The 18,778-nt window shown below is 56.8% G+C and overlaps 1 protein-coding gene across 4 annotated transcripts; it reads right to left on the bottom strand.

The window, feature by feature from the left end:
* Positions 1-6,020: 6,020 nt before the first annotated feature.
* On the bottom strand, positions 6,021-18,535 carry LRRC32 (leucine rich repeat containing 32). Of its 4 annotated transcripts, none has more exons than XM_057316799.1 (3): positions 17,691-18,535; positions 13,560-13,650; positions 6,021-10,002 (listed from the first exon to the last, which is right to left on the bottom strand). In XM_057316799.1, the coding sequence occupies exons 1-3, from the start codon at positions 17,702-17,704 to the stop codon at positions 8,098-8,100; spliced, it is 2,010 nt and encodes a 669-aa protein (XP_057172782.1). In that variant the 5' UTR covers positions 17,705-18,535; the 3' UTR covers positions 6,021-8,097. The 4 variants fall into 4 exon arrangements, with proteins under 4 accessions (XP_057172782.1, XP_048073323.1, XP_057172781.1 ...); XM_048217366.2 differs by having other exon boundaries at positions 17,847-18,535; XM_057316798.1 differs by having other exon boundaries at positions 17,070-17,791.
* Between the last annotated feature and the right edge of the window lie 243 nt (positions 18,536-18,778).

Below are 18,778 nucleotides of genomic sequence, written 5' to 3'. Positions count from 1 at the left end.
TCCCCAGCATGAAATGTCTGTCTGGAGGAAGAAATGCCTGAAAATAGCCAAAACGTGATGGAAGATAATAGCAATGCAAGAGGACTTAACCGTATGCATATCAAAACAAGCTCTAAAATCAATCACTAGAGTATTGGTCTAAGAACAGACATAGATCAGTGAAATCTACAGAGGGGGAAATCCAGAAACAGATAGCAAACACCTATCAGAATTTAATATTTGACAGGGCGAACTTCTATTAATTTAATAAATGATGCTGGCACAACCACTGTTCATCTGGAAACAAAATTTGACCAACTACCCAACGCCATAATCAAAAATAAAATCCTTAAGCCACCTACACTGGGACTCTTCCGGATTACTTAAGGATTTAAATGGAAAAAATAAAAGAAGGAAAAACATTAGGAGACTGTAGGAGCAATCTGCGTGAAACGATCGAATCAAGAACTCTAAAGGAAAAGCAAGGCTCCAGAGCATTGTGGGGCAAAGGCGCATAAACAGGGACAATAGACAAGTGAGAGCCTCAGAAAACATTTGTTATAAAAGTGCTAGAAAAAGTCAAATCGCTACGGAGTGCAATGACATTTACACATTCACAAGGAAAAGATAACAGACAGACGGGCAAAGGACAGAAATGGGTGATCCGCGGAAGAGTCCGTCCAAATGGCAAACAAGCAAAGTAAAAGCTGCTCAGATCCAGCAGTAGGGAAATGTGATTTAACGTAACATTGGGAGGGGCGCCTGGGTAGCGCAGTCGTTAAAGCGTCTGCCTTCGGCTCAGGGCGTGATCCCGGCTCAGGGCGTGATCCCGGCGTACCGGGATCGAATCCCACATCGGGCTCCTCCGCTATGAGCCTGCTTCTTCCTCTCCCACTCCCCCTGCTGTGTTCCCTCTCTCGCTGGCTGTCTCTCTGTTAAATAAATAAATAAAATCTTTAAAAAAAAAAAAAAAGGAACATTGGGAGACCACTCTCTAGACCATTCTCTAGCCATTACCTGCATTTCTGGCAGGGAAATGCAGAAAAGATACTCTCGTAAGTTGCTTATGGAAAGGTGAAACATGACTGTCTTTTTTAAAAAATAAGCTTTATTAAAATCATCTATAGTTTATATATAATATCGATCCGTCGATCTAGCATTTCACTTGTAAGAACTTATCTGACAGAAGTATAACTCCCAGAGATACGGGCATATGAACAAGGATGTTTTTTGCAGCATGTTTATAGTTGCAAGAAAAGGTAAAAAAGTGAAAGTCCATCAAGCGGTGAACAGCTGAATAAATTATGGAACAGTCACACTCTGGATGGAATATTACGTCCTGTCACAAATAAACTGGAGCTCTATCAGTTTGTTGAGAGGGGAGATTTCCTTGAAGTATTGTTGAACAAAAAAAGCAAGATGCAGGACAATGTATTTACTATGATCCTATTTTTATAAAACAGTGATACATGCATGTGTGTATTTGCATATGATTTAAATGTGTCTGTGAATGATAATTATGGAGAAAACATACAGAAGGTGTGACTAAACACACAGAGATATGAGAATGTTTTAAGTTACCTAGGATGAAAGAGGAGGGTTGGTGCAAGCTAATAAGGGTGCTGCAGGAATGGAGGAGGGAGCCAAGCCCACGCGACCTGCCCACCCCCCCCCCACCTGCCCCCAGATTAAAAGGCAAGTGCCTTTGGAACTGGACTCTCACCCTGCAGCCTAACCCCCTTACCCCCACGATACTTGACTCCTGGGACCCCTCCCTTGGTGATCCCTCCCACCAATCTATATGTGGCCTATATTTTTCTCCATGATTCTAGAATAGGGCAGTCAAGGCATCAAGGGGGAGAGAAGACAGAGAGAGTCCCAGTGTAGGTGGCTGCTTTCAGCACAGGAAAATTGGCCTCAGGGTCTAGAGTACCGCTCTTACTCTCTAGGGCATTTGGCAAATCCACGGAAGTGAGGGCAAGAGGCGAGAAGGAATATTATTAATCCATCTCTCATCTGCAGTCCTCCTTCAGGCTCAGCTTACAGCTGGTGTCCTCAAAGACAACTCAGTCTGCCCATCTCAATGACACCTCTCTGTCGTTTCCTTCATAGGACTCATCACAGGTGCCATTCTGTCTTTACCTGTGCGTGCATGTGTGCGTGTGTGCACGTGTGCGCTCACCCCGGTGTGGAGGTCCATTTCCTCCCACAGACAGCGAGCGCAGCGTGGGGTGGGGTCTCGTGTGCACAGCACCTAGCGTGGGGTGCAGCAGGGGCTTAAGGAATGTCAGTTGAATGGAGAAATTCAGTTACTCACTTATTCTCCTTCTCATTGACTCACTCTTCTATTCATTCCTTTATGCGTGTATTCCCTTATTCATTCCAGAAACATGCGCTATTGGCCAGTGACTTGTCCCCTGATCTGGGTCTTCCACTTTCTAGGGTGGCTTTTGGTGTGTGGGGGTGCGGTTGGGACATGACTGCAGAATTCCAGACACGCATCCATGACTTGGATGAGTCGGAAGCTCTCCAGGGAAGGAAAGAAGATTCCAGAAGACTGGAAGGTTGGGGTGGAAGGTGACCAGAGAAGACAAAGTTGGGAGACTTCTCTCTGCCCCGTCTAGACCCAGGTTTGCTGGCTCCCGTTCGCTCTGCCTGGAAGAGCCTCTCCCCACCTCCGCGTGTTGAAATCCTACCCTTCCCTGCCCGGCCAGCCCAGATGTCCTCGAAGTCTCCTCTCACTCCTCCAGCTGGAAGGGCCGCTCCCTGCTGCAAACAATCTTGCCAAGCACAAGATCTGGACCTCCCTCACGGCGCTGACCACTTCCTGCTTGCGATGTGCTGTGGCCTCGCCTTCCTCCCAATAGGCAGAGGCGCTGTCTGACTCTTCCCAGGAGCCCTGCGGGGCCCAGCATAGAGCGGGCGCTCAAGCTACGCAGGCCGAAAATGTGAACAGCGCACTTGATGGGCAGTGATTATGACCCCATTTTAGGGATGGGGAAATGGAGGCAGAGACAAGTGGCAGGACTCTTGCCCTTACACCCAAAGCAGAGCCTAGACTTAGCCCTGCGTTTCTGGTCCCAGAGGCAGGGCTCTTTCCAGGGCGGCTTGGTGGGAGGTGGGAGGAGGGTGGGGTGGGGTGGGAGCTGGGTCCTGAGAAACCAGCAGGCCAGAGAGAGATTTGGAGTTCGAATGGCCAAGTTCAGGAAAAGCACAGCTGGGGAGGAGCCAAGGTATTTATTATGCTTGGTCTCCTGCTCCAAACAGAGCTGATGGATGGAGCTGCTCCAGTTCCTATAAACAGCTCGGCCTCCCTCCCCTCCGCTCCTCCCCACTCTCAGCCACCACAGCCCCAACTGCTTCTGGGTTGGGGGGGGGGGCGGTGGAGACGACCAAGGGAAGGAAAGGAGAAGTGAAGAGTCAAGGAGGAAAGGAAGGAGAAGACAAGCTGGGGTCCCAGAGGCGAGAATAAGGTGGAGGCATGTAGAGGATGTGGAGAGAAGATCTTTCCTTTGCGTCTTCACCGGCTCCTGGCGCACCGGGCAGCCCACATCCTGCATCCCCCTTGTGTCCTCTGCCTCCCCGGCATCTGCCTGAGAAGTGCATCGTCCCCTTCTCTTTCTGAGGGCTGATCTTAATCCCCACAAGTGTTTAAGTCCTGCAGGCTGGGGTCATGCATTCAGAAGGAAATCTTTTCTGAACTCACCTTCTGTGTTGGGCACGGGCCCTGGGACACAGAAAGGACTCGGGTAGAATCGCCCTCCAGGAGCTCTTAGTCTGGTGGCAGATGAGGCAGAGATCCCACTGCTGTGGCCCACGGCCGCCTGGAGCTGTGGAGGGAAATCAGGGCAGACTCCCTGGAAGAGGTGGTACAGGCCGGCGTTGAAACAGGAGTTTGGCAGGTGGGCCAGGGTGGCTGAGACCTTTCAGGTGGAGGAAGTGGAAGAGAGCCTGGTGATAGGAGGTGGGGAACCTCAAGGTTAAGATCGCTGGCTCTGGAGCAGGGCCTACCGGGATTCCAGGCTCACCTCTGGTGCTTTACAGCTATGGGAACTTGAGTCTCCGTTTCTTTAAAATGAGGTTGATAATAACAGAAATCTCTTCAAAGATGGTAAGAGTTACATGTAACAATGTACATCACGTGCTCAGTGCAGGGCTGACCCGGAAGCAGTCAATAATTGTCAGCTCTGAGCACAAGGTTGGAGGTGGCCAGAGAGAGATGGACGGCAGGGCCCCTCTGAGCTGCCTGAAAGACACAGGCACAGAAAGCTGACTGTGGCTGACAGCCCAGGGGACGGAGAAGTCTAGGCAGCTAGTGGGCCACGGTGCTGCCCGCCTCCCCTCCTGCCCGCCAGGCCCATGAGCCTCCAGGAGCACCGTGGCAGCTTACTGAGATCAGTGGACCAGGAGCCCTGGCACCGCTGGCGGAGACGTGGGTAGCGAGGGCCTCCCCTCTCCCTGGAGCTTGCCGGATGCTCTGATGACCTAGTTGGCAGCTGTGTCCATGTTTGGCTGAAAACAGGAATTTCTGCCTTGCTGGGGGTCTCGGCCAGGTAAGCAAACGGCCCTGTTTGCCAGGAAAAGGGGTCAGGGACCTAGTGGGCTCCAGCCGGTTTGGAGGCCCGCAGAGCCCTGCGCAGAGTCAGCCTCCGCTGCTGCCTTCCCTTAGGCCCTCCCTGAGCACTTCCTGTGCCAGGCCAGAGTCACAGGCCTTCTTGCCCCCAGCCCCATCTATGAAATAGGCATTTAGAACGTTCCTTTGGAGTAGGCTCTGGGAGGTGAGAGGACGGAGCCCAGAGGAGCTGCCTTGGAGAAACGTCCGGGGTGTTTGGGGATAGAGCTGGTGGAGAGGCGCTGAGCTGGGATTCGTGGGAGAGGAAGTAGGGAAGAGAAGATAGGCCCCTACAGGGGGTAGTGTCTGGGTGTCAGGCAGCTGAGAAGGGGCGACAAGGCCACATGAGCACAGGCACAGGGTGGGGGACCCCACCTCAGAGCCCCTCACCTGCGCCCCAGCCCCACCGCAGGTGAGGTGGCTTGTCCCTTCGCCAACACCCTCCCCCTCCGGGAACCAGGAATGCTCTTCTTCCAAGGTCAGTCTTGAACTGCAGCCTGGCCCCTCACTCAATTCTCTGGCCCCTGCAACACCTGGGTATCAGGGTATCGGGGCTGGGTGCTTCGGGCTGCCTGGGGCTGGAGACAGAGATCTGGCCATCATCAGAGCAATGGAGCACGACAATGAGGGTGATCGCGTTCCTGAGGACTCTTCCTGGCCATTCAGATGCCTCAAGACAGATGAGAACACACAGAGTGTGAGAAGGAGTGGTCCGAGAGGAGGGCAGAAACCACGTGTGTGGGGCTTGATGCCAAGGACAGTGTGCCGAGGGGAGGGCGTGGGTGACAGGGAGGATGGGGTGGGGGCCCCCTGCAGCTGAGGGGTCAAGGAGGTACAGTCTGGAAAGTGCACGGAGTTCAGCAAAGGATAACCTCAGCCAGGGCAGTGCGGGGGTGGGGGCGGGGGGTGGGGAGGGCAAGGCGCCAGGGGTGGGTTGAGAATGGAGGGAGGAGGAAGGGGTTACTTCACCAGGACGTTTCCCGGTGAAGGAGAAAGAAAGGGAAAGTGATTTAAGGGTCTTTTTACTCTATTTCAGATAGGCAAGACTTCGGCACAGCCACGGTGTGAAAGGAGGACGTGAAGAGAAGAGCGGCTGCAGAGGGAGGTCCCAGAGCGTGGGCAGGACCGACAGCGCGGCTTTTGCCATGAGGTAGGGGCTGAGCAGAGAGAAGGTGAACTGCCAAGAAGGAAGGGCCGGGTGGGGTCAGAGCTTGTTGAATGTACGGGTCACGGGTGTGGCAGGGGAATGAGGGCTGAGGCCCCAGGGCGGTGAGGACCCAGAGCCTTAGTCTCCCCCCCCCCCGCCTCCGTCTCCCCTCAATGAGGTTCACCATGAGGATTTGAAGACCGCGATGGAAGTAGAGGGAGTTCAAGTGGATGCAATGATGGCAATGTTCCGCAGCAAGGAGGAGGCTGGCAGCCCACACTGTTTCTTCAAAATTGTTTTTTAATACATTCATGTGGGTTATACAAAGAGCTGGTCCCCAGGCCCGGGTCGTAGCCTAGTTCCTGGAGGTGAGAGCAGCATTGTGTAGTGTTTTCAAAGATCAGGCCTGAAGGGGCTCACACCTTGCCCTCCAGGCCTGAGCTGGAGTGTTTCTGTGCGCGAGCACCTGTGGCTGTGATCCCAACCAGGACTGGGTCCACCTGGCTGCCCCCCACACCACCAGGGCCCCAGGCTGGGGCCAGGACACCAGCTTCTAGCCCCGGCTCTGCCACTGACTCCCTGAGTCCTTGACCCTCTCTGGGCCTCAGTTTTCTTGTCTGTAAAATGGGGCGAAGAGAGGGGTGTTTTCATTGTCTCACACTTTACCAAGCACCATCATGAGCCAGACGATGGGCCAAGCATGGGTAAGATAGTGAAGACAACAACAGAGGGCGTTGGGCTGACCCCAGGGCTTCCTGGACAGCCCATGATTCCAAGGGCATAAGAAATAGGGGGTTATATCTAGATGGGTTTTTCTACCCACTTTTCTAGGAGGAAAAAATTCCTGCATGACGAGGACCCGAAAGTGTTTGGAGCCAGCGTTATCTTGTAACAGGAAGCTGAGATAGAAGGAAATCACTCAGGTCCGGCCCCCAAATCCCCTTCACACCCCCAATGAAGTCTGAGTCCACTTTTGTCACAGGCTTTGCCACTGGCTTGTGAAGCTCTGAGCAAGTTCCAGTCTCTTCCTCAGCCTCAGTTTCCCTATCTGTGCCATGGGGAGGCTGGACTCCATGGTCTCAAACTCCAGGCTGTGCTCAATGGAGGAAGAGGGAATGCAAGAGCGAGAGAAAACGGTGAACACACACCAGTCTGCAAAGGAGGGAGTAAGGGAAACTGAGGCAGAGAAGGAGGAGAGGGCCTGTGTCTGCCTAGCCTGGGAGAGAGGAGGGAGAGGAGTGGGTGGGGAGGGTGCAGCCCAGGAGGCTCCCAGGCCCTGCTCCCTCGATACGGGGCCATTTCCTGTCCACCTAACAGCCGACAGCCCCCACAGTGGCAAAGGTCGGGCCTTGGGGACAGGAGGATTTGAGCCTGAATCTCGGGTCTGGCATTTCTTAGCTGGAGGACCCTAGAGGCAGAGCTCGGGAGTTTTGTAAATGGGTGAAATACCAACGTCAGAGGGCTGCCATAAAGAAGCAAACATGTTCCAGCTGCCAAAAAGCCTGTGCCAAACAGACCCGGTGCTTAAGGTTCTAACTCCTGGCTCACCAGCCAGGGGGCGCTGGGGACGAACAGGGTGCCTGCGTAGGGGCCAGAGCGGTATTCGGGCGAGTATGCGCACCCCGAGAGTGCCAGGCAGGGAAAGAGCCCGTTCGGAGCAGGAAATGGAATGGTCCAGCACTGGGGCCAGAAACCCCGGCTCGCAGCTGCCATACAGCCGGATCCGAGACTTCATGTGGCTCCAGTTCCCTTCCGGTCACAAGCTCTTCGTGTTCCAGAGAAGCTGAAAGTCATTATGGGAAGATGTGACAAACAGTCTGCTTGGAAACGTCTCAGACCAGTCTTCTGGGTCTTGCCCCTCCTGTGCTCTGGCCCCGGGGGGGGCAGGACGCCCCACGTCTCCGCCCGCTGGGGCTACAGCGCCCGGGAGCCCTGGCCATCCACGCTGCGTGGTCACTGTGTCGTGGCTTCGCGACCACCTCCCCACCAGGACTCGGAGCTGCTCGAGGGCAGGGATGTGTCTCCTCCACCGGCGTCCCCAGTGCCCGGAGCAGGATGTGACACAAAACAGATGATCTGTTGATCGGACAGGTCGACCTTGTTCTCTGCCACTCCTGAGACTGCCCAACTTGCGGCTTCCACAGCCGGACCACACGTGTGGCCTGGGAAGTGGGTCGCTTCCCAAGACAGCAGGACATAAGGAAAGGAGGGGCCCTGGGCTGGGATGTAGAGACCAGCGTTCTCAGACCCTGGCTCACCGTGTGACCTTGGGTCAGTCCCCAGCCCTGCCTATGCCTCCGGCTCCCCCGCTGACCTGGGAAGGTCCCCCTGCTGAGCTCTTCCGCAGCCCCCGGCTCCTCTAGGCTTTGTACTGTTGGCTGAACTTCTGCCGGCGGACGCAGCAGCAGGTGGCCAGCGTGGTGAGGAGGACGGCCGAGATCAGCGCAAAGGTGAGGATGATGATAAGGTTGACGTTCTTGAGCCCCCCCTTCTCACAGTCCTCGGGGCGGACGTGGCTCAGGGCCACCTCCTCCTGGGAGCCGAAGCGGCAGGTGAGCTCCTGGGTGGGGTCCACGTCCACGCGGCCCTGGTGCAGCTGGGCGGCCAGCCAGCCGTTGCCGCAGCAGCTCAGTGGATTCCCCTGCAGGTAGAGGCGCCGGAGGCTGGCCTCCAGGCCGCCCATGGCGCTGCCGGGCAGGAGGCTGAAGCTGTTATTCCTCAGGTCCAGTACCTCGAGGGACACAGCCTGTGTCCAGGCAGGCAGGTGGCTCAGGCGGTTCTCGGCAAGATTGAGACGCTTGAGGCAGCTGAAGCAGGGCAGGTCCACTTGTAGGACAGCCAGCCCGTTGCCTTGCAGGGCCAGCACCTCCAGGGAGGCCTCCAGGCCTGCCAGGGCCCCTGAGACCACATCCAGCCCCGGGTTCTCAGAGAGGTCCAGCTCGGTAAGTGGTGTGTGGAGGAAGGCACCCGCCCGCAGCCGCTCAATCTCATTGTCCACCAGGTTCAGGAAGCGGAGGGAGGAGATGCCCGAGAAGGCCACACACCCCAGGGGTCCAGGCTCCTCCGGCCCCCCGCAAGGCCTGACCCGGTTCCCCTGAAGGTTAAGCCTCTGCAGACTGGCCAGGCCGGCAAAAGTGTACGGGGGCAGGTCCTGCAGGGCGTTGGTCTGGAGAAGCAGCGTCCGCAGGGACCCCAGGGCTCTGGAGCCCAGCGCCAGCGTCTTCAGCGCGTTGTGGCTGACGTCCAGGTGCACGAGGCAAGGCAGGACGCCGGCGCGCGGCACCGCAAAGGCTCGCAGGCAGTTCCGGCTGAGATTCAAGAAGCGAAGGGAGGTCAGGGGCTCAAGAAAGCCCTCAGGGACCAGCTCGATCTCATTGTAGCTCAAATCCAGATTCAGGAGCTGGGAGAGGGGGTGGGCGCTGGCGTTCCGGCTGGGGTCCGAGAAGGGCAAGGCCGACCAGCCCTCAGAAGGCGCGTGGACGCCCTCGCTGGCCCGGGCTGGCCCTGCAGGGAGCCGGATGAGGTTGTTGGACACGTTCAGGTAGATGAGTCTCGGGAGCGCGGCCACGTCGGGGAAGTGGAGTAGTTTGTTCTCGCGCAGGTCGAGCCAGGCCAGCTGGTACTCGGCCTGGGGCTCGGGGGCCGTCTGAAAGGCCTCAATACTGTTGCAGCTCAGGTCCAGTATCCGCAGCTGCTGGAGGCTGAAGTCGGAGATGCAGGTGAGGGAGTTCCTGGAGAGATTCAGGTGGGCCAGGCGCGGCAGGGCGTCCAAAGCCCCGTCCTCGATGTCCATGAGCACGTTGCTGTGGAGGTCGAGGCGCTCCAGCGCGGGCGTGCCCCGGAAGGTGTGCCGGGCCAGGCGGGTCAGGCTGTTCTCTGCCAGCGAGAGGGTGCGCAGGGCGGGCGCCTCCCCCAGCAGCCGCTCCGCCAGGCCGCTGTACAGGCTGTTTCCGGACAGGTCCAGGGATGTCACGTGAGGCAGGGGGCCCAGGCCGGGGGCGCTCAGCACGGTGCCTGCCGCCAGGTGGTTATGGGCCAGGCTGAGATACTCCAGGTGGGGCAGGGCCTGGAAGACCCCCGTCTGGATGAAGCTGATCTCATTGGTGCTCAGGTCCAGGTGTCGGAGTGCCGTGTAGAAGCCCAGGGGTGAGGCCAGGACACTCCGCAGCTGGTTTCCAGAGAGGTCGAGGGCCTCGATGTCCCGCGGGAGCATCGAGGGGACCTGGAGCAGGCCAAGACCCTGGCACAAGACCTCCTTGTCGACCTGGGGTGGGTTGGGGAAGGCAGGGAGAGCAGTGGGCATGAGTGGATACAGCAGGGGGCGGAACCACACACACCTTCCAGGAAGGATGCCCCAAGCCCCGCCCCCGCCCCAGCCAGGCTGAGCAACGCTTCTCCTCTGGCTCCCCAGATGCGCCACATTCCTCCACCCCGGCCCGATCATGCCACATCTGGATGACCCCTATCTTGCTCCCTGCCCCTGTCTCTGGCACTCAGTACTGTGCCGGGCATCAGAGGGGGACTTAAGGAAGTTTGATGGATACCCAGACACAGAAAGGACACACAGATATGAAGACAAATGAACTCACAAAACACCGTATACTGACTATTACCCCATTTCACAGGAAACTGAGCCACATATCACCTAGAAGGATCCCAAGCCAGTGAACAGCAGGGCCGAGCTGGAACCCGGGGCCTCCTGGTTCACATCCTGGGTTCCTTTTGTGGGCCCAGATAGTGAAATTCACCCAGCGGCTGTTACACTAGAAACGATTTTGGGAGAAATGTTTCCCAAGTGCAATTTGCACTCCTCTCACCAGGTTTTGGCCTCCTAGCCTCAGCCCTCATTCCATGGGGCAGAGCTCCGGGTCCCAGTGCCTGCCTTTCTCGCTGCGTATCCCCAGATGAGACCTCCTTTCTGCTGCTGCCACCTGCCCCACTTCCATCAGTGGCCTGGCCTTCCACGGCCTGGTCCGGATTGGCCCCTGGAGATGGGAGTGGGGGTAGGAAGCAGGGGAAAGATGGGCAGGGTCCCAGCCCACCTTCTTTGGTGACAAGTCTATGGTTTTGCTGTGTGATTTTCACCAACTCACATTACCACTCCGGGCTTCCTATCCAGAAAGTAGCACCCTTCCCCAGCACCCACTCAGCGTTTTACATTTTATTTAGCACGGTGAGGCCCATGGTCTCACTGGAGCCCCCCCCAGAGCAGGCCCATCAAATATGGTCACCGCTCTGTTCAGAAACCCAGGCTCAGTTTAGGAAGGCGGCTCTTGGCTCACCCCGCTGGGGAGGAGCAGAGCTGGGGTTTGAACCTGGATCTTTTCACAACAAAAGGCCAACTTTGTCCTCCTAGCACAAGTGCCTTCTGCAGCCTGATTTTTTTTTTTTCTGCGCAAATACAGTCTCCCTTTCACCTTTTCGAAGACCCCAGGAATCCAGACCCAGGAAAGGATCTGACTTCCACAACCACCCAGCTCGGGCCCACCCCTGCTCTGGGCTCTCTGTATCCATTGACCCATTCTGACACTTCCACCTGCCTAATGCCTGGCAACTGCTAAAAGAAAACCTCCCCTCCGTGCTACTCTCTGCTTCTACCCCTCCCGGGCAAAATCCAGGACACTCAGCAGGGTTCAAGGCTGTTTGTAACCCTTGCTGACCTGTCCTCTCTCCTCCCAACCCACTCCAGCCCAGCCCATAGGCGGTGACCACACCTGACTGCTCTTCCTGCCCTCGCACACCTACCTCTGGGCCTCCTCCCTGCTGTTCCCTGTGCCGGTCATACCTACTCCTCCCCGCCCAGATCTGCAGGGGAAACTTGGGGTTTGGCGCACTGAGCCGGGCAGGTGCAGCCTCCTCTGGGCTCTCACTGCCCCGGTGCTCTCTCTCTCATAGCTCTGGCCCCTGATTGTGACAGTCTGTGTGGGACCTGCCAGGCAGGGAGCTCCGAGCTAACAGGGATTGGTGTGATTGATGTGGGTGCCTTGGACCTGGCTCACAAAAGGTATATATATATATATATTTTTAAGATTTTATTTATTTATTCGACAGAGATAGAGACAGCCAGCGAGAGAGGGAACACAAGCAGGGGGAGTGGGAGAGGAAGAAGCAGGCTCATAGCAGAAGAACCTGATGTGGGGCTCGATCCCAGATCGCTGGGATCACGCCCTGAGCCGAAGGCAGACGCTTAACCGCTGTGCCACCCAGGCGCCCCAAAAGGTATATTTTTTTAATGAATGAAAGAGTCGCGGGCATCCCTGGCTTAGTAAAGGACTGAGGGATTGACTCCATTGCCTTTCCGAAAGGAAAGGAAAGAGATAATCCATGTATTCTAAATGGAGTTAAAGACCATTAGAGTAAAAAGACTCATTTCCCCAATGGGGAGACAGAACCTGAAGATGGCAGTGACCTGTGCAAGGTCACAGTGAGTGGTGGAGCCCCCGGAGCAGGAACACCAGCCTGGGTGCTCCCTGCGCTCGAGGCTTCCTCCCCAGAGCTCAAGGTGAGTGTGGGGGACGGGAGGGGCACATGGAACCACGCTCCTCAGGCACCATGTGACTGTCCCTGCTCCTGGCAATCCCGCGACTTGGCCCTTCCACCTCCAGCTTAGCAGCTTCGTCGAGGTCTCAGAGGTCCACGGATACCACTGCAACCAAGCGTCACCCTAAGCCACAAACCTAGCCCGGCCACCTTGCCGGCCCTGCCCGGCTCTTGCCGCTTCCTCCATCACCACCTCTCCGCCAGCTCAGGCCACTGGGCATAGCCTCCTCTCAGCTCCCGGGACCATCCTGACTTAAGGAAGAAACGGCAGAAGGAAGAGCGGGACCACCGCTGTCCTGGAGCACCAGCTCTGCGGCAGGCTCCGCGGCTGAGTGCAAGGACCCCTTGCCTTGTTGAATCTGGGCATGCATCAGTTACCGTGTTGACCCCCCTAAGGAGGGGCTCAGGGAGTGAGCTCCCCCCAGAGTCGTCAGAGGCTCCGGAGTCCCAGCGTGAGGTCCTTTCCCACAGGTGCCGCCGGCCCCCCCGAGTCAGGAGCTGCCAGCCCCAGGGCCAAGCCGGGCTGCCAGAGTGCCTGTCGCCTCCCCAGGCGGACGCCTGCCTTGACCTCAGTGACTGCCCAGCCTGCCAAGGGGAGCTAGGTGGTCCCCCTTCCCTGGATCCCGCAGCATCCCAGTGACTTCAGGGCTAGTCTCCCTGGCCAAGCGCAAGAAAAAGGAGCAGAAGTGAATCAAACCTTGTCCCTGCCCCGAAGAAGTTCTTGGTCTGGCAAGTGAAACAGGCTTGGACCCATTCACCAACTACCCGACGTGCTCAGTGTGAGAGTCCAGAAAAAGGAGCACGCGGAACTAGGTCAGCATGGGAGGGCTGGGGGGACTCTCTGGAAGAGGTGGCATTTGATCTGGGCAGCAGTGAATGAGAGGCATCCCATCAGGGAAGCAGCAGACAAGTCAAGGACCCAAATTCCCCACACATACACATGTTCTGTGTCACCCTGAGGGTCCACTGCCCTGCAGGGGCAGCTCGGGGGACTAGAGTCCCATCTTAGCCCCACCGGTCCGAGTCGAATGACCTTGGACGAGTCACCTAACCTCTCTAAACTACAGTTTCCAACTCTATGAAATGGGAATAATGGTACTTACCTGACGGGAGGAAGAGTTCATCAAGTATTTAAACATCCTAGTAGGTACTCATGAAATGCAAGGTTTAAATGCGTTAAATGTGTTCCCTTTCCTCTTCTAACTCCTCTGACTTCCGGCTTGTGGGGCTGGGGCAGTAGGACACCCTCGGGGCTTACCGCACCTGGGCAGGGCTTCTTACCATCTTACAGGGCACCTTGTCTCGCTGTTGGGAGGTGGCCAGGCCCAGGGTCAGCACGGCCAGGAGCAGCAGGATCTGGTGGCTCATGGCTCTGCAGAGGGTGGGGAGGAAAGGGAAACACTGTAAGACCCCTGGCTGCTTTCCACGGCCAGCCCCATCACTCCCGTCCTGTCTGTGCCTGCCTTTAGGGAGCCCCAGATCACAGCTAGAGCTGGACCAAAGGTGCCGTGATTGAGTCAGCCGTGGATGCTGGGGTCTGCAGCCTACCACAAAACCCCTCGTGCCAGGCCAAGGAGCTGGGCTGTCACCAGAGGCAGCAAGAGTTTTGAAGCAGTGGGTGACTTGGTCAGATCTGGATTTCAAAAGACCCTACCTGATGGAAGACTGCCTGGAGGGGGTGAGCAGGAGACAGAGGGACTCTAAGGGCTGCCCCAGGCCAAGCTCAGGGCTGGGGTGGGGTGAGGTGGGGAACTAGGCCTCTAACTGCATTTCCACCCACGTCCTAAGCAGGTCCCCCATCCTAGTTTCTTAGGCCCCAAACGGAATTCCTCAATCCCCGCACCCCCGGACTTTTATTTTGCCCTTTTTCTTTTGATTTTCTGATTCTGGAGTCCCTGCCATTGTTTGAAGCCTGGGCCTGGAGCCCTGACAGGAAGCCCCGCCGGGAGGCCTGCCCTGCCCCCAGCACTGTTGCTGCGGACTTCCCCAGGAGCAGGCTCCAGGCCCTTTACTTTCACTGAAGTTACCACCAGCGCAGGGGGCCACTCGGGCCTGCTGGTGTTCTCTCTATGTACAGGCAGGGTGGCATCGAGGGGGACCGCAGAGGCCCTGAGCAGAGTCAAAGCCCAGTGCTGCTAGGGACTTACTGAGGACCTGGCTCGAGAGCTAGGTCCTATACATCAAGTCATTTCTTTCTTTCTTTCTTTCTTTCTTTCTTTCTTTCTTTCTTTCTTTCTTTCTTTCTTTCTTTCTTTCTTTCTCTTTCTTTCTCTCTCTCTCTCTCTCTCTCTCTCTCTTTCTTTCTTTCTTCTTTTCTTTCTTCTCTTTCTTTTTCTCTCTTTCTCCCTTTCACACCTTAACTGAATGCCTCCTCCAGGCTGGCTCTGCGCTGGGAACTGGGGTCACAAATCAGTGCACGGAAGTGACCAGAATGTATAGAGTGTTTGGGAGGAAGGACACATCGAGCTGTCCAAGAGCACTGGACTCAGTCACCCCTAACTGACTCCTTTCTCTTTCCCTCCACTTACCTATTATGGGACCTTGTACAAGTCACTTCACTTCTCGGAGCCTCAGTTTCCTCTTTTGAAGTTAATGCCAACTTTGCTAAGTTTTGGTAAAGATCAAAGAAGAGGCACTGTAGGAAAGAAAGTGCCCTCACAGAGCCCTTCCGATGCACCAGGCACTCTTCTCGATACTTGACATGTGTTAACTCAATCCTCACAGTAATTCAAGTGCTTGGTTTTATGATTACCACTCTCATTCTGCAGATGGGGAAGCCGAGGCTCAGAGAGATTAAGTAACATGGCCAAGGTCACATAGCTTACTAGTGGCAGGCCTGTGCAATCTGCGCCCTTAAGCTCTACTCTAGAAGGTTACCCATAGGTGCTCGACAAGTGAGCGCTGAATTGCAGCTCTGAAGGTTGCCTTAGAAGGTCTACAGGACCTACGAGGACTGAGTCTTTGACTTTGGAATCCACCAGTGTCCTCGTGATGAATTCTAAATCAAGATGGTTACTCTGAGGCCCTTTCTTGTCCAAACACACCTAGGCCACAGTGGTGTCTTTTCAACCCCATTCCCTGGGTTCAGCTCGGGGCCATGGGCCCCCTGCCCCCCACAGCTGCTCTCCTCTCACCTGCGTTCACAGGAAATCTGGTTCTGCTGCTTAAAAAGCAGAACATCACCACCCATTTGAAAGCTAGCGTACTCAGAATTGAATGGAAACCTCTCAGTGGGACCTTTGAGGCCCTTGGGGAGTGTGCCTGCCCAGCCAGCTCTTCGCCCCAGTTTCATCGCTCACTGTCCCCTCTCCCGCTCTGACTTCTGGCAGCCTCCTATTTCCTTCAGTTCTGCGAGCACCTTTTCATCGCCCCAAACCTCCACTTCCTCCCCTCTCTTGTGCTGAATGCCTCCTCATCCTCTGGGTCTCATCTTAGATATCACTTCCTCCAGGAAGCCTTCTCTGATTCCCCAAGTCTGGGTAATGGATAGCTCATCCAGGTTCCCACAGACCCTGAGCTTCCAGTGAGCACAGCACCGAGCAGTCCGGGGTGTGTTCCTCCTCTGACCCGGCTCCTACGGGGAGTGCCCCAGGGCAAAGAGGACTCTGCTGGGAGGCATCTCACACCAGCAGGCAGGCCAGGGAGGCACTGAGAACTGACACAAGGTGACGTGGGGCGGGGGGCGGGGGCGGTCCTTCTGGACTCTCCCTTCATCTCCCTGCCATACCCCTTCCGCCACAGAAGGTTCTGTCTGTTCTGCCTGAAAGACAGACCCCGGGGCTGCTACCTCCCTCCTTCATCGCTGCTCCACACTGGGGTGCCACCACACGCTGGGCCTCGTCGACAGCACAACACCCCGCCTCCACCCTGACGCCCTCCAGGTTGTCCTCCACACACAGCCAGAGTGACGTCTTTCAATCATATATCAGAGCATGAATCTCACTGCTTGAGAGCCTCCAACGAAATCCAGGCTCCACCCAATCTCCCCTCTGACCACATCTGCCGTGTGTCCTCCCTTACCAGATTCGAGCTTCCTCACCATTCCTCACACACGGCAAGTGCGTTCCTGCCTCCGGGCCTGGAAGGCTAGTCCCCAAATTCCCACACATTTTGCTTCCTCACATTGATCATTTCCTGCTCATTTATTTCTTTTTTTAAAAAAGATTTTATTATTTATTTGAAAGAGAGAGAGCACGAGCAGGGGGCTGGGCAGAGGGAGACGCAGACCCCGTGCTGAGCCGGGAGCCCGATGTGGGGCTCCGTCCCAGGACCCCGGCCGGAAACATGACCTGAGCCGCAGGCAGGGGCTTAACCAACTGAGCCACCCAGGCGCCCCTCCTGCTAATTTATTTCTGACTCGATGGGAACAGGGGTCTATTCAGTGGTGCTGACCAAACGTTTACTGAACGAATGGCAAAGTGAGGAGTAGAAGCTCTACTCCAGGGGGCTGTGAGGTCAGGACAAGGAAGGACCTGGATTAGTTCTGGAGCTGAAGGCAGTGCTGCTCAAAGGAGCCCTCCCTACCCCCTCTTCCGCCTGCCAGATCTCACCTACCCCCAAGGCGGGCGCCTACGCATCCAGTCCCGGAGCACGTGGCCTTCGGCCCTGGCACCTCACCTGCGGGCCCCCTCAGTAGTGCCCCCGACCCGCGGTGCAGCACGTGAGGGCCACTCATTCTCAAGAGGGAGGACGGTGGTCTGTGGTCACTCAGACCCAGGCTTACATTTAGGCACTCCTGCTTCCATGCTCCCTGGGCAAGTCCCTTAACCTTTCCGTGCCTCAGGGTCCCACCTGTATGGCACGTCGCCTGGTGGCTGTTCTGCCGTTGGCTTCCCCCAACCACTGTGACGATCGAGCTGAGAATGGCTGTGAAGGTGTCCTGGACACATTGCCTTTGCCAGCTGGGGCAATGACCCGGAGGGCCGACCAGGCCCAGGTGAGGCACGCTGCGGAGGGAGGCCCAGCCTGCAGACTAGCGGCCTCGCCAAGAGAAGGCAGGAGACATTTTAGGACTCTGACTGGGAGGACAAATGCCAGAGAATATCAGTGTGTGTGTGTGAGAGAGAGAGAAATAGTGGGGGCACAAGGGGGAGAGCAATGCCTATTATACTATTATAATAAGCCTATCCCTACTATTTCCAGGCATTAGACACTGTTCTAAGCACTTGATCTGTATTATCTCCTTGAAGTCACAACCCAGTAAGGTGGTTACCATAATTTCCATTTTACAGATGAGAAAACTGAGGCTCAGAAAGTGACTTAGCCCATTGGTAAGCATCTGGGGGGTGGGGGTTAGCCCAGGTCTACAGGCCCCAAACGCTGTTTTCTCCATTAGGTTCTCAGCTACCTGCTCCCTACAGAACCGCCCTTATTTTGCCCAGGAGGAAAACAAGGCGCAGAGAGGTGACTTACCCAAAGTCACACATGTAGTAAAGAGCAGACAGATTCAGAATCTGGTCTGAATGCCTCCAAAGCGAACGTTTCCACCACCAGGCCAAGATCTCCCTCCCTAACCACCTCCAGCGACCCCCACCCGCACCCCTACCACGCACAAACAGACAAGCTCACAGGGCTGGGCTCTGGGGTGCTCCTCTCCCTCCTTTCAGCTCCAATCACCAGGACCGTAGGGTCCTGGGAGAGCTGCTGTGAACGTTCATACCAAGCAGTGAATCACTAAGGGCAAGCCCCGTTCTGGAGACATGTGCATCCCACGGGGGAATTAGACTTTAACCCAAAGGAATGTAGCTGTGATGGCGGAATTTCAGGCAGCTCGGGTGGGGGTGGGGGTGGGGGTCCCTCACATCTCACCACTCATGAAGAAGGCCGGCTTCAGAACCCCTCAGGGAGAGGTGGGTGCTCCCCATCCCCACCCAGAGGTGGACAAGCTATTTGGTGCGGTGAGATGGGAAGCGCTAGCCCGCCTGAGTCCGAGGGCGGTAGGAGACTTGGATTCAAATCCCGATCTGCCCCTGACTAGCTGTGAGTTCCCGGGCAAGTAAGTGCCGGCCTTTCTGCCGCTGTTTCCCCATCTGTCAAATACGAACTCCTCCGGCCTCTCCCTTCGCGGGAAAGATCAGCTGAGACAGGAGCCTTGGGCCGAGGGAGGGTCATGCTTTGCTGCGTGTGTGGAGTGGGGGCGGCGGCCGGAGGGGACTACTGGGGGCGGAGGGGGCCATCGGGATGGACCGGCCGCACCCCGCACTCTCCAGGGGCGCGCGACGGCCGGTTCCCCGAGGGGCCGGCTGCCTTGCCCGCGGGGCGGCTCCTACCTGGCTCAGCGCGGCCGCCGCTCCTCTCCCGCGCAGCCCCGGCACATCTTGCGCAAACCTGCCCCCCCACGGCCCCACCCCGCGCCAGACCCCGGGGTCACGGCCCGCGGAGGCCCACGGCTGCTCCACTGCCCCACGGGAACCCGACCCGCGAGGGGGTAGCTCGGGCTCCAATTTAAATACCTCTCCCGCCGACCCGCCCCACCACGCCCCCCCCTCGGCCAAGCTGCG

The sequence above is a fragment of the Ursus arctos genome, unplaced genomic scaffold, assembly GCF_023065955.2.
Source record: "Ursus arctos isolate Adak ecotype North America unplaced genomic scaffold, UrsArc2.0 scaffold_22, whole genome shotgun sequence".
NCBI classification, from domain to species: domain Eukaryota; kingdom Metazoa; phylum Chordata; class Mammalia; order Carnivora; family Ursidae; genus Ursus; species Ursus arctos.
The sequence above is the reverse complement of the archived record's forward strand: the minus strand, read 5'-3'. Positions and strand labels throughout refer to the sequence as shown.